The 13,765-nt window shown below is 39.2% G+C and overlaps 1 protein-coding gene across 3 annotated transcripts in view; it reads left to right on the top strand.

Annotated features, from left to right (window-relative positions):
- Positions 1 to 13,765, top strand: part of LOC144598264 (zinc finger protein 644-like) — a 97,365-nt gene that overhangs the window by 62,695 nt on the left and 20,905 nt on the right. For all 3 annotated transcript variants that reach the window (XM_078408201.1, XM_078408200.1, XM_078408199.1), the window contains one exon: positions 4,333 to 7,544. In XM_078408201.1, the coding sequence (XP_078264327.1) occupies positions 4,364 to 7,544 (3,181 nt within the window). In that variant the 5' untranslated portion in view covers positions 4,333 to 4,363. The remainder of the gene's footprint in view (positions 1 to 4,332; positions 7,545 to 13,765) is intronic.

The raw sequence follows: 13,765 nt of genomic DNA, 5'->3' as shown, positions 1-13,765 counted from the left end.
AATCTGGAGGTGTGCGTTTTCACACTTCTGTACCTCTTGCCTGATGGGAGAGGGGGGAAGAGGGCATGACCATGGTGAGAGTCATCCTTGATTATGCTGATGGCCTTGCCGAGGCAGTGTGAAATGTAGATGGAGCCAATGGAAGGGAGGTTGAGTTGCATGATAGTCTGAGGCTAGACAGCTGGTTTCTGTACTAGCATTTTGCTTCTTTCTTGATGATGTCAAATTATACTAACAGATCTCCTGTCACATGCATGCTAGATCTCAAACGTGGCGCAACGGTCATGGTCTGCCAGTAACAGGGATCCTGCCCATCTGTGGCCTCTTTGTCGCAGACTATCTACATGGAGCACTGCAGAGCACCAAAGAGGTATCATATCATATCAAATATATACAGCCGGAAACAGGCCTTTTCGGCCCTCCAAGTCCGTGCCGCCGAGTGATCCCCGCACATTAACACTATCCTACACCCAATAGGGACAATTTTTACATTTACCCAGCCAATTAACCTACATACCTGTACGTCTTTGGAGTGTGGGAGGAAACCGAAGATCTCGGAGAAAACCCACGCAGGTCACGGGGAGAACGTACAAACTCCTTACAGTGCAGCACCCGTAGTCAGGATCGAACCTGAGTCTCCGGCGCTGCATTCGCTGTAAAGCAGCAACTCTACCGCTGCGCTACTTACTATGTCTCTGCAAAACTCTCCAAATTAACCAGTGGGTTATGCGCCAGGTCATACAATCTAAATGACCATGACCATTTAAAATGAAAGGGAGCATTTGCAATGGCATTGAGAACTCGTATCCCTTTACTGGGAATGTACAGAAACGTAAACAGTGGAAGAAGCTTCAATGTTGTCCACCTGCCTGCCCTGTCGGGCATCTCCTACTTCACCTATGGAAGAAGTTGCTGGTCCCATTAGCCTCATCAGCCACCTCTAAATCCATTGTACTGGAATGGAAGGAGGTTATACTAGAGCTACACATGAGATTTCTCATGTAATAATCAAATAATCTCATTCCTCTTTTGTCCACATTTGTACTCCTTTTGTGTTCTTGGAAACCATGGATGACTGCCAGTTATGTTTTATTAACTGCTTTTTGTGTCTTTGTTTGCTTTCCATCACTCATTTTTGTATCATGGTTTTCCGTTATTAGTAGGTCAGAAGATCAATGATACAGCAATAGATGTATCCAATTTTTGTTTTAAATTTTAAATTAATTGAAGAACCTTCCAACACACCATATTCTAGTTATCTAGTTCAGCTTCAGGCAGTTTGTTTCTGCTGTGTATGGATGGGACCCAGGTCTTCACCCCACTGGCTCTTTAAGACGCCATCTGCAATATACTGATCATTGCAATGTCAGCATGATAATTTATGCATGGCTATTCTGTTATTTTTATCAAGTAGGATAGAGAAGTAAGGAGAAAGGAATATACTTGTTTCCCGGATCACTGTGCCTGAGCTAGTGTTTGATTTGATTCTGAAGAAAACAAAAAGATGATATTCCAAACTATTTTGTTATAAAGACTTAATCTTAGCTCAACCCCAACACTATGTCATGGTGACTTTCAGAGGAATGATGCAGCAGGTTGAAATTTGTCTAAAAGGCAAAAAAAAGTTTTAAAATAGAGGCGATGAGCATTATGCCTTGTGTAGCTTCCAAATGTATGTTTTTTTACATTTATCTTATCTATTGAACATTACAAAGTGCAATTTGCCCTTAATTTTAGAAAACACATTGATACGTGTAATATTGAAACACAACTATAAATTGATATATGTGATAATCAGTATAACAATGACTTGTTGAAGTATTTGCATTTACTAACTTTATTGAATCATTTCATCAATTTGAGCATGGATTCTTTGTTGAAATATTAGTAAAAAATAATCATAAAATTGCCCTTTAAGCAAACCATGTTTATTTAATTTTAGATTACTATTCCATCATAAATAATTGTTAGAGGACAAAAAGTGGGCAACAAAGCTCTGATGACAGAAAGGTTGTACTTAATCTGCTTTACTAAATGACCCAGGAAGGCTGCTCAAAGGGATTACAGAATAATTATGTTAATATGCAATTATCACCTCATTTTTTCTGCATTACCCTCAAGATGTAGTGCAATATGGGTGTTATAGCAAGTGCTGATAGTTTGCAAAAATACTGACATTTGAGATTTCTGAGGAAAGTCAATAAGGATAACTTCATTATGGTCTCTTATCATAATGAATAAAAAATTCTGACCTTTATATACGTGTTTTGTGTATGGGTCTGAGCTCCGTTTGTGATTTGGATGCATAGCTAGGAAGGTATCTGCATTCATTGCTGTATTAAAGGGACTGCAGCATATGCTGCAAGGTCTGCATTTTCAACAATATTTTATGTTGTAATTTGTGAATTTAATGACTTGTCAAACACCCCAATAATGAGTGCACAAAGAATTCATACTGCTGCTTTATGTTTATATTGCACTGGTATCTTTTAATTTTGTTGATTTTTATTATCCTTACAAAATTTAATTAGATGATTTCATCCTCCTACAGCCCCGGACATTGATTTAAAAGCACATAAGGTTGTGAAGTTATAGGACTTGGATGTGTTGTCTCTGTAACTTGTAGATAGAGCTGTTAATATAAAACTTCTAATGATGAGAACTGCAATCTGAGACCATTCGTGATTTTGTGAGGGTTTGCCATCCTGCTGTTCAGAGGGTACCGCCGAAGTTTGCTTTAAGTGGGAAACGTCTGTTCTTTCTTTGAACCCCTAACACCAGAACAGATGGGTAGAATATGGAGCACGGAAGGTTTTACCTCTGAGGTGGTAACAGTGAAGCCACCACTCATTAACACTGAATTTACCACTTCGTTAGCAACGTTGCTTCCTGTTGAGAAAAGCTAGTTCAGGTACAGCATATTAAATTAACTGAGCATACATTTGGCTATGGATCTTGGACACCAGAGTCATTTTGAAATTAAAGCTTTCACCATTTCTGTGTGTGTTTCAGCTGGTTTTAAATGCTTGTTATTTTTTTTTGTTTGATTACAAATTAAATGAGAGCTTTTGGAAGGAAGGATGTGTTATAAAACTCCCATTGCTCACTGTCACAGCAATTAATTTTACAGCACTTGTTCTGTACAGGTTGCTCATATTGATTAAAATCAGTTAAGGTAAATGAGACAAACATTATAGCATTTCCAGGCTTGTTTTCCTATTCATTGACATTTTCAGTCGCGATTCTTAGCACCTGTTTGTACGTGCCCACCCCTTAGCTTCTGCTGCGTATTTAACACAGAGACTCATGCTGGGAACTGTTTTAGCACCATTTTAGAGTGATAACATTGAATATGATCTCATTGGAAGTGTATTTTGTTCCCATGGAAATTGGTCAATTTTAGCAGCAGCTGAGAGTTTTGAAGGGGAAACAGGAAGGTTGTAACTAAAATGTGTGGAATTTTGATTCTTCACACATAATTAAAGTCCCCAGTATTTGAGAACGACAGCAGGAATCGTTTTTCTTCAGCAACAGACAAGATGTAGATGTAATAGTTGTTGAAACCACTAATCTCTTGGTTGATGAAGCAGTTGCACCTTTTAACTCAGTTAATTTAAGTCTTTATAATTATTTTAATCATATAGTTAAACTAAGGTAAAATGGTATAAATAAAATGTAATTGTCTGTTTTAAGGATTCAGTTGAGCAGTGTTTGAATAATATATAATTGAATATTCTCAAAATTTTGAATGATTAAACTTATTTCATAATTTACCAACATTTGATTCCATTTTGTTTATATAATAACCAATACATTACCAATATAAAACTGTAGCTTAAATTTATTTTATATTTACGCAGATTCTTGTGTAAAAAAAATGTATTTATCTTTTTATATGTGTCTGCAAATACACAAATCGAAATATACCAAGGGACTAAAATAGTATAAGGAGCTCACACTTTAGTGTTCAGCAAGATTATAATTTAATTGGCATTTAAATTTATTATAGGTTTGCATACCAGGTTAACCCAAAGCCTCTGGGTTATACGCTTGTCTTGGGGATCTCGATTATGGATGTGATTTTATTGCATTGCACCATAAAAGGCCTGTCTTGAACCTTGATAATGCTGTAACCGCAAAAAATATAACTTGCCTTTGTGCATTGTTTTATCACTGATAATAATTGTGTTGTTCCTTGCCTGGTGCAGCCATTTTAATTTTTAGAGTTATTGGATTTTAAGAACATCAGTGTCATTAATATTCATGGTTTTAAAAAAAGATTTTACTTTGTTCTTATACATGTGCAATAACCGTTCTTTTTATTATTGGCAGGATTAACAAATTTGAAGCCTCTGGATTGAAGATGAATAATACAGATAGCATGAAGACCCATATTAGTTCTCTTGGTGCTAAAAGCGGATTTGGAGATGAAAAAGATCTCCCATCAACCACTGTTACAAGTATACCTCAGACCTTAACAGAGAATCAAATGTCGGTTCCCAAAAGCAATACTTTAAACTTGTCTAAACATCCGTCCAGGAACAGTTCTGTAAAAGCCTTAAGTGGAACCCAGCAGACTGTGTTTATGCAAACTGGTGCTCCTACTGTTTCGAATGCAAAACATACCTTGCCTACAGTAACTGCTGTGAGAGATGTAGTTCCACAATCCTCCTCAACTAAATCTTCCAACACAAAGCAGGCTGATGTTTCCTTAAGCATTTCTCAATCTCTGTGTCAATCAGTTGGAGATTCTAGCCCACCATCTCACTTTGTTCAGTCTGTTCAGGGTCCAACATCACCTGGCAATTCAGATAAAGTTCAGCTGGTAGCACCAGCCCCTGTCTTATTGCTGGTCCCCAAATTAGTGCCTTTTCAGGGTCAAGTTAATACACAGTCTAAAATGATGAGTCCTTTGCCAATTGTGGACCATAAGTCTACTGTCCAGTCAAATGGTGCTTCTACAAGCCAGCTGTTATATTGTCAAGAAAGTGAAAAAACAAAAGATATTAAGGGTAAAAGAATGTTAAGTTCTTCTGATATTCATGTTGTTGAATCGGAAACTTTCAATGATGCTGGCTTTAATTGGGACCCTGAAAAAGAATTCATGCAGTTTCTGCTAACAAAGGGAAAGGATGATCAGATGGTTCACATTGATGGAAATTCTCAAGTCCAATCAAATCTGGTGTATGGAAGAAAGAGGAAACGGAAAATGGACATTGTTCAGATGGTGGATTTCTCTGAACTGGAAAGTCCAGACATACACCTTCTACCTAAAAAATCTGCAATTAATTTGGAAGGGATGGAACATGGTGAAGCAAAGGTTTCAGTTGTAAAACCAAAATATTTGCCTGCCAAAAAAAATCTTGTTGGCGAAACAGGATCAAACCTTCCCAAAGAAACGGTGGAAGCAATTAAACAGTTAATCTTCAGTGATTATAATTTTCCTGTAAAGAACCTAGAAGCAGCAAGAACAAATGTTGCTACAACTGCATATGTAGACGAAACTTTACCTTTTGGTTCAACAGCTTTTCCTCCAGGTAGTGCGTATCCGATGGATGATCTACAAACTGATTCTGAGTCGTCATCAGATGAAGATACCGAGACAGAACCATCGTTTTACCCCTGCACTAAATGTAACGTCAATTTCAGGGAAAAGAAGCATTTGCAGAGACATATGATTTATCATTTAGAAGGGCACAGTAAAACAAATCTGCCAAGACCATATATATGTAAAGAATGTGGAATTGCATTTCGTGACCGTGCACCTCTCCAAAAGCATCGGAGTCTTCATCAAGAAAAAAGAGAGCGATTGATGGAGGAAATTCGTGAGCTCCGCACATTTCAGGATGAAGGCCGTAATGCAAAATTACAATGTCCACAATGTGTATTTGGAACAAACTGCCCCAAAACATTTGTGCAACATGCTAAAACACATGAGAAGGACAAAAGATACTACTGCTGTGATAAATGCAACTTCATGGCAGCATCAATGGATGAACTTGAAGGTCATCAAATTTATATTCATGATGCAGTTATTAACAAATCCATTCACAAACCTTTGAAAGGTGTATCATTGGAAAATGTAATAAATCACTGTAAATCAGGAGGCATATATGTATGTACGAAATGCCCTTTTACCACACCAGTTAGGAGTATATTTAAAAAGCATGTCAAATACTTACATCAACGTCTTTATCGTGTTCGACAGAAAAGGGAACGTGTAAAAAAAATACCTGGCTTGATCTTGAATTTGCCGAGTGACAAAAAGGCTGCATCACTAAAGCCTGATTTTCTGCGCAGCTTTATTATAAGGGGGAGTTTTGAAGCACCTGATTTACAGGGAAATTCCTCGGGATTGTACAGCAAGGGCCATGATAAAGCTATTACTCAGAAGCCATGCTGTAGAGCCACAGAAAATATACACCATTCACCTGATTCTGTAATAGACTATAGTAAATCCTCACAGATTCTGACAGGATTAAACACTGGTGAACAAAAGGTTAGTTTCCAGCATCAAGATCATATTAGAAAGCAGGGAGACGTTGATGACAAAGGGAACAGTGCAATCCCGTTGTCGAAGGATCATGCAGTTTGTTATCAGAATCGTGAGAAATCTGAAAATGATGTAAGGAATGTGAAAGACTTGCTTCCTTCATCTGCATTAATAGAAACAAATCATAGAGATGTACAATCGCCGTTGAATGTTCAGTCTGATGCTGAAGAAATATCAGGAGACACGGAATGTTCAGATGCTGGAGCTGTATCAGTTAGAAAATCTGTTAAGGATGTCATGGTTAGTGTCTCTGTTGGCAATGATATTTTGGATCAATATCCAGATGTATTTCACAAAGCACCTGTTGTCATTTTGAATAAACTTGAATCCTGTGCAAATGCATTAGAATGTGATGGTGAAGAAAACTCACCAGAAAGTGATGTTGTTGAAACTGCTAACTGTATGATTGATACTACTGCAATAACTATTTCTGATAATGATTTTGATGTTGGTGATAAAGAAACTCAGTACTTCAGTACTGAAGTACATCTAGTTGATGAAAATGGCATTGATGATGATGATGATGATGATGATGATGATTTTGATACTTACGATGAGAGCGAAGACGACGATGATTTTGATGATTTTCATGATGACATTCATGACTATGGCAGCAATGACTATGGTAACCAAAGTCTTTACTCAGCAGAATATCAAGATGTTACTACCAACCATTTTATTAATGAAGATTTTCATATCAAAAATGATGCTAAATGTATAGAAGTTGTGGATCCAGTTCTTTATCAGCATGATGCTCCACTTAATATAACCTACAATTGGACTGATTTTCACACTGAGAAGCGACCATGTCCATACTGTCCAGCTGTATTTGACACGGGTGTTGGCTTGTCAAATCATGTACGAGGACATCTTTATAGAGTTGGCCTAACTTATGATGCTCGTCATCTAGTTCCACCAGAGCAAATTGCATCCAGTGATAAGAGGCGACGGATCAAAAAAAGTGATGCTCCTGTTAGGAGAATAAAGAAAGGTAAGCTTCATTTACATGTCTGTGTAAAATTAACATTTACATTTTATTGTCTATTTTTTTTGTTAACTTCTGAAAACTGTAGTGAGAAATGCACACAACCTGTTAAAGATATCTCAAATATGGTGACAGTAATTACGAGGCATTTAAAAGGATGTTAAACGACCAGAGCCATCAGTTCAGATGTTCAAAGTATACTGTATTTCAGAGGATCTTCAATGAATGCAGTAAGACCAGATAAAAGAGAGGTTTAATAATTAAACAGAAGTTGTCTTCCAGTCATAGGACCAACTAAATCCACTGTAGAAATCAACTGTATAAGGATTTGAAACTTACACATCTCCCAATGACTTCCTCATAAAAACTCACTCTGAAAATAATTTCAATTGAAGAATAATTCTGTATTGTGTAGAGTTGCTGACAGTAACAGATCATAACCTGAAGATGCACAGGTTCGTGAGAGAACTCTCTGATTAAGCAAGATTGGCATTGAGATAATTTCCGTTTCTGATGATGGATCAAAGATCATCATTGTAGCATCAAGGAAGAAATCTCAAAGATGAACTTGTCAATATGATCGATGTACCCAATGTACTTGAGAACAAATATGTTTCTATGTAGGATCTCTGGTATATTAAGGATTACTTTTTTAACAATTGACAACTTAAATGAATAGCAAAAGGGGTTTGAATATTCCTTTCAAATGAACAGGAATGGAATTTGGACCTACAGAGCTCTCCATAATGTTTGGGACAAAGACCCATCATTTATTTGCCTCTGTACTCCACAATTTGAGATTTGTAATAGAAAAAAAATCATATGTGGTTCAAGTGCACATTGTTAGATTTTCATAAAAGCTTTTTTTATACCTTTTGGTTTCACCATGTAGAAATTATAGCTGTGTTTATACATAGTGCCCCTCATTTCAGGGTTCCGTAATGTTTGGGACACAAGGTTTCACTGGTATGTGTAATTGTTCAGGTGTGTTTAATTGCCTCCTTAATGCAGGTACAAGAGAGCTCTCAGCACCTAGTCTTTCCTCCAGTCTTTCCATCACATTTGGATATTTTTATGCTGTTTAGACATAGACATAGAAAATAGGTGCAGGAGGAAGCCATTTGGCCGTTTGTACCAGCACCGCTATTCATTGTGATCATGGCTGATCATTCACAATCAGTAACCTGTGCCTGCCTTCTCCCCATATCCCTTGATTCCACTAGCCCCTAGAGCTCTATCTAACTCTTTTTAAAATTCATTCAGTGAATTGGCTTCCACTGCCATCTGCGGCAGAGAATTCCACAATTCACAACTCTCAGGGTGAAAAAGTTTTTTCTCACCTCAGTTTTGAATGGCCTCCCCTTTATTCTTAGACTGTGGCCCCTGGTTCTGGACTCCCCCAACATTGGGAACATTTTTCCTGCATCTAGCTTGTCCAGTTCTATCATAATTTTATACGTCTCTATAAGATCCCCTCTCAGCCTTCTAAACTCCAGTGAATACAAGCCCTGTCTTTCCAATCTTTCCTCATTTGACAGTCCCGCCATCCCGGGGGTTAACTTCGGGTTATCCATGCTGCACTGGCTCAGTAGCAAGGACGTCCTTCCTCAAATTAGGGAACCAAAACTGCACACAATACTCCAGATGTGGTCAACCAGGGCCCTATACAGCTGCAGAGGGACATCTTTACTCCTATACTCAAATCCTCTCATCATGAAGGCCAACATGCCATTAGCTTTCTTCGCTGCCTGCTGTACCTTCACGCATACATTCAGTGACTGGTGTACAAGGACACTCGGGTCTCGTTGCACTTCCCCTTTACCTAATCTGACACCATTGAGATAATAATCTGCCTCCTTGTTTTTGCTGCCAAAGTGGATAACCTCAAGTCAAGTTTATTTGTCACATACACATACACGATGTGCAGTGAAATGAAAGTGGCAATGCCTGCGCATTTATTAACATTATACTTCATCTGCCCACTCACTCAACCTGTCCAAGTCACCCTGCAACCTCCTAACATCCTCTTCGCAGTTCACACTGCCACCCAGGTTTGTGTCATCTGCAAACTTGCTAGTGTTACTTCTAATTTCATCATCCAAATCATTAATATATATTGTAAATTGTTGCGGCCCCAGCACCGAGCCTTGTGGCACTCCACTCGCCACTGCCTGCCATTCTGACAGGGACCCGTTTAGTCCTACTCTTTGCTTCCTGTCTGCCAAACAATTCTCCATCCATGTCAATACCCTACCCCCAATACCATGAGCTCTAATTTTGCCCACCAATCTCCTGTGTGGGACCTTATCAAAGGCATTTTTTAAACGTCAGTTAGCTCCCGTGGTTAACCAGCTGCGAACTCGCGATTGGAATTGTCGTTGAACCGAAGTAACCTCTGAGCTAAAGCCGACGCTAACATGAGGACCAAAGTTGAGCCAATTAGAGTCAAAGAAGCCATTATCAAACTGAGAAACAAGAATAAAACTGTTAAAGACATCAGCCAAACTTTAGGCTAACCAAAATCAACTGTTTGGAACATCATTAAGAAGAAAGAGCATTGGTAAGCTTCCTAATCACAAAAGGTATGGCAGGCCAAGGAAGCCTCCGCAGCTGATGACAGAAGAATTCTCTATAATAAAGAAAAATCCCCAAACACCTGTCCGACAGATCAGAAACATTCTTCAGGAGTCGGGTGTGGATTTGTCAATGTCCGCGGAAGACTTCATGAACAGAAATACAGAGGCTACACTGCAAGATGCAAACTACTGGTTAGCTGCAAAAAAATAGAATGGCCAGATTACAGTTTGCCAAGAAGTACTTAAAAGAGCAACCACAATTCTGGAAAAAGTTCTTGTGGACAGATGAGACGAAGATTAACTAATATCAGAGTGATGGCAAGAGCAAAGTATGGAGGAGAGAAGGAACTGCCCAAGATCCGAAGCATACCACCTCATCTGTGAAACACGGTGGTGGGGGTGTTATGGCCTGGGCATGTATGGCTGCTGAAAGTCTGGCTCACTTATCTTCATTGATGATACAACTGCTGATGGTAGTAGCATAATGAATTCTGAAGTGTATAGACACATCCTGTCTGCTTCAGTTCAAACAAATGCCTCAAATGTCATTGGCTGGCGGTTCATTCTACAGCAAGACAATGGTCCCAAACATACTGCGGAAGCAACAAAGGAGTTTTTCAAAGCAAAAAAATGGTCAATTCTTGAGTGGGCAAGTCAATTACCCGATCTGAACATTGAGCATGCCTTTTATATGCTGAAGAGAAAACTGAAGGGGACTACCCCCCAAAACAAGCATAAGCCAAAGATGGCTGTAATACAGGCCTGGCGGAACATCACCAGAGAAGACACCCAGCAACTGGTGATGTCCATGAATTGCAGACCTCATGCAGTCATTGCATGCATTGAATATGCAACAAAATACTAAACATGGCTACTTTCATTTACATGACATTGCTGTTTCCCAAACATAATGGTGCCCTGAAATGGGGGGGAGTATGTATAAACACTGCTGTAATTTCTACTTGGTGAAATCAAAATGTATAACCTTTATTAAAATCTGACAAAATACACTTTAACCACATGTGATTTTTTTTTCTATTACAAATCTCATATTTTGGCGTACAGAGGCAAATAAATAAATGGGTCTTTGTCCCAAACATTATGTAGCGCACTGTATATACCACCACTCGTCTGCAATACGATTTAAGGTTTATTCTTACACAGATTAAAAACAAAACTATCCAATACCTTAAATTGTTCACTCATTTTATTTTAATAAAGGGAAGGTATTTAGACCAGGTTTTATGAGCCATAAAATACACTAAAGAACTAAAAGAAAATCTAATCTGAGCAGTTGTGCCTATCTTGTTTATTCTTTCAGTTTAAAGATTAGTTGAAATATATTTACCCACAAATTTTAGGATATTTTTCCATTTTTTCTCCAGAAATCTTTGATGTTTTTTTGATGTTTCACATTTCTCTTGGGAATTTTAGTTTCTAATTCCTGTTTGCTCACTTTCCTTTTGGGAATCATTTATTTGATTTTTTTCATTACAGTACTAAAATATTAGTGATTTCAAAATTGATTTGGAGTAGTTAACTTCCTGCATGGATGTGTAGATGTGATTGTTGTCATCGCTAAAGACCTTGGCATAAGTTCAAACCACTAGGTTGTGCTGTTTGCCGTCTCATTTGAGACAGTAGAAAGCAGTGATGGACACACAATTGACCTTAACGCCTTTTAAGAGAAGAAAACCATCAGGATTGTAATGCCCGTGAAGTGCATTGCTTACTGGAAGTACATGGCAATGGGCATGCAAAGGCGAAATTATTTTTATCTCTAAATCCTTCTGTGGTTTAATTGAGTGCTGATGCAAAGGTGGCTGAGAAATTGGAGAATGACTGGAATTTTTGTCCAAATCAAGGAGTGGAGAGAGTGCAAGAGGAAAGGAAGGAAGAAAGAAGTGAAATGTAAACATTTCTGACATGTCAGAAATATTTTTCTTTTGAGAAGCAGTAAGATTAAATAGACAGACACAAAATGCTGGAGTAACTCTGCGGGTCAGGCAGCATCTCTGGAGAGAAGGAATGGGTGACTTTTCGGGTCAAGACCCTTCTTCAGACTGATGTCAGCGGAGGGTGCGGGTTAAAGATAGGATGTAGTCGGAGACAGGAATACTAGTGGGAGAACTGGGAAGGGGGAGGCGATTAGAGAGGGGAAGCAGGGATTACCTTAAATTAGAGAAGTCAATGTTCATACTGCTGGAGTGTAAACATAGAAACATAGAAAATAGGTGAAGGAGTAGGCCATTCGGCCCTTCGAGCCTGCACCGCCATTCAATATAATCATGGCTGATCATCCAGCTCAGTAGCCTGTACCTGCCTTCTCTCCATACCCCCTGATCCCTTTAGCAAAAAGGGCCACATCTAACTCCCTCTTAAATATAGCCAATGAACTGGCTTCAACTACCTTCTGTGGCAGAGAATTCCACAGACTCACCACTCTCTGTGTGAAGAAATGTTTTCTCATCTCGGTCCTAAAAGACTTCCCCCTTATCCTTAAGCTGTGACCCCTGGTTCTGGACTCCCCCAACATCGGGAACAATCTTCCCGCATCTAGCCTCTCCAACCCCTTAAGAATTTTATATGTTTCTATAAGATCCCCCCTCAGTCTTCTAAATTCCAGCGAGTACAAGCCCAGTCTATCCAGTCTTTCCTCATATGAAAGTCCCGCCATCCCAGGGATCAATCTGGTGAACCTTCTCTGTACTCCCTCTAAGGCAAGAACATCTTTCCTCAGGTTAGGAGACCAAAACTGCACACAATACTCCAGGTGCGGTCTCACCAAGGCCCTGTGTAACTGCAGCAGAACCTCCCTGCTCCTAAACTCAAATCCTCTTGCTATGAATGCCAACAAACCATTCACTTTCTTCACTGCCTGCTGCACCTGCATGCTTGCTTTCAATGACTGGTGCACCATGACACCCAGGTCACGTTGCATCTCCCCTTCTCCCAATCGGTCACCATTCAGGTAATACTCTGCTTTCCTGTTCTTGCCGCCAAAGTGGATAACCTCACATTTATCCACATTATATTGCATCTGCCATGCATTTGCCCACTCGCCTAATCTATCCAAGTCACTCTGCAGCCTTCTAGCATCCTCCTCGCAGCTAACACTGCCACCCAGCTTCGTGTCATCAGCAAACTTAGAGATATTGCATTCAATTCCCTCGTCCAAATCATTAATATACACTGTAAATAACTGGGGTTCCAGCACTGAGCCTTGCGGTACCCCACTAGTCACTGCCTGCCATTCCGAAAAGGACCCGTTTATTCCTACTCTTTGCTTCCTGTCCGCCAACCAATTTTCTATCCACCTCAACACTGAACCCTCAATACCGTGTGCTTTTAAGTTTGTACACCAATCTCCTATGTGGGACCTTGTCGAAGGCCTTCTGAAAGTCCAGATATAACACATCGACTGGTTCTCCCTTATCCACTCTACTAGTTACATCCTCGAAAAATTCTATAAGATTCGTCAGACATGATTTGCCTTTGGTAAATCCATGCTGACTTTGTCCGATGATTTCACCACTTTCCAAATGTGATGCTATCACGTCTTTAATAACTGACTCTAGCATTTTCCCCACTACCGATGTTAGGCTAACTGGTCTATAATTCCCCGTTTTCTCTCTCCCTCCCTTTTTAAAA

The sequence above is a fragment of the Rhinoraja longicauda genome, chromosome 11 (genome assembly GCF_053455715.1).
Source record: "Rhinoraja longicauda isolate Sanriku21f chromosome 11, sRhiLon1.1, whole genome shotgun sequence".
Lineage (NCBI taxonomy): Eukaryota > Metazoa > Chordata > Chondrichthyes > Rajiformes > Arhynchobatidae > Rhinoraja > Rhinoraja longicauda.
The sequence above is the reverse complement of the archived record's forward strand: the minus strand, read 5'-3'. Positions and strand labels throughout refer to the sequence as shown.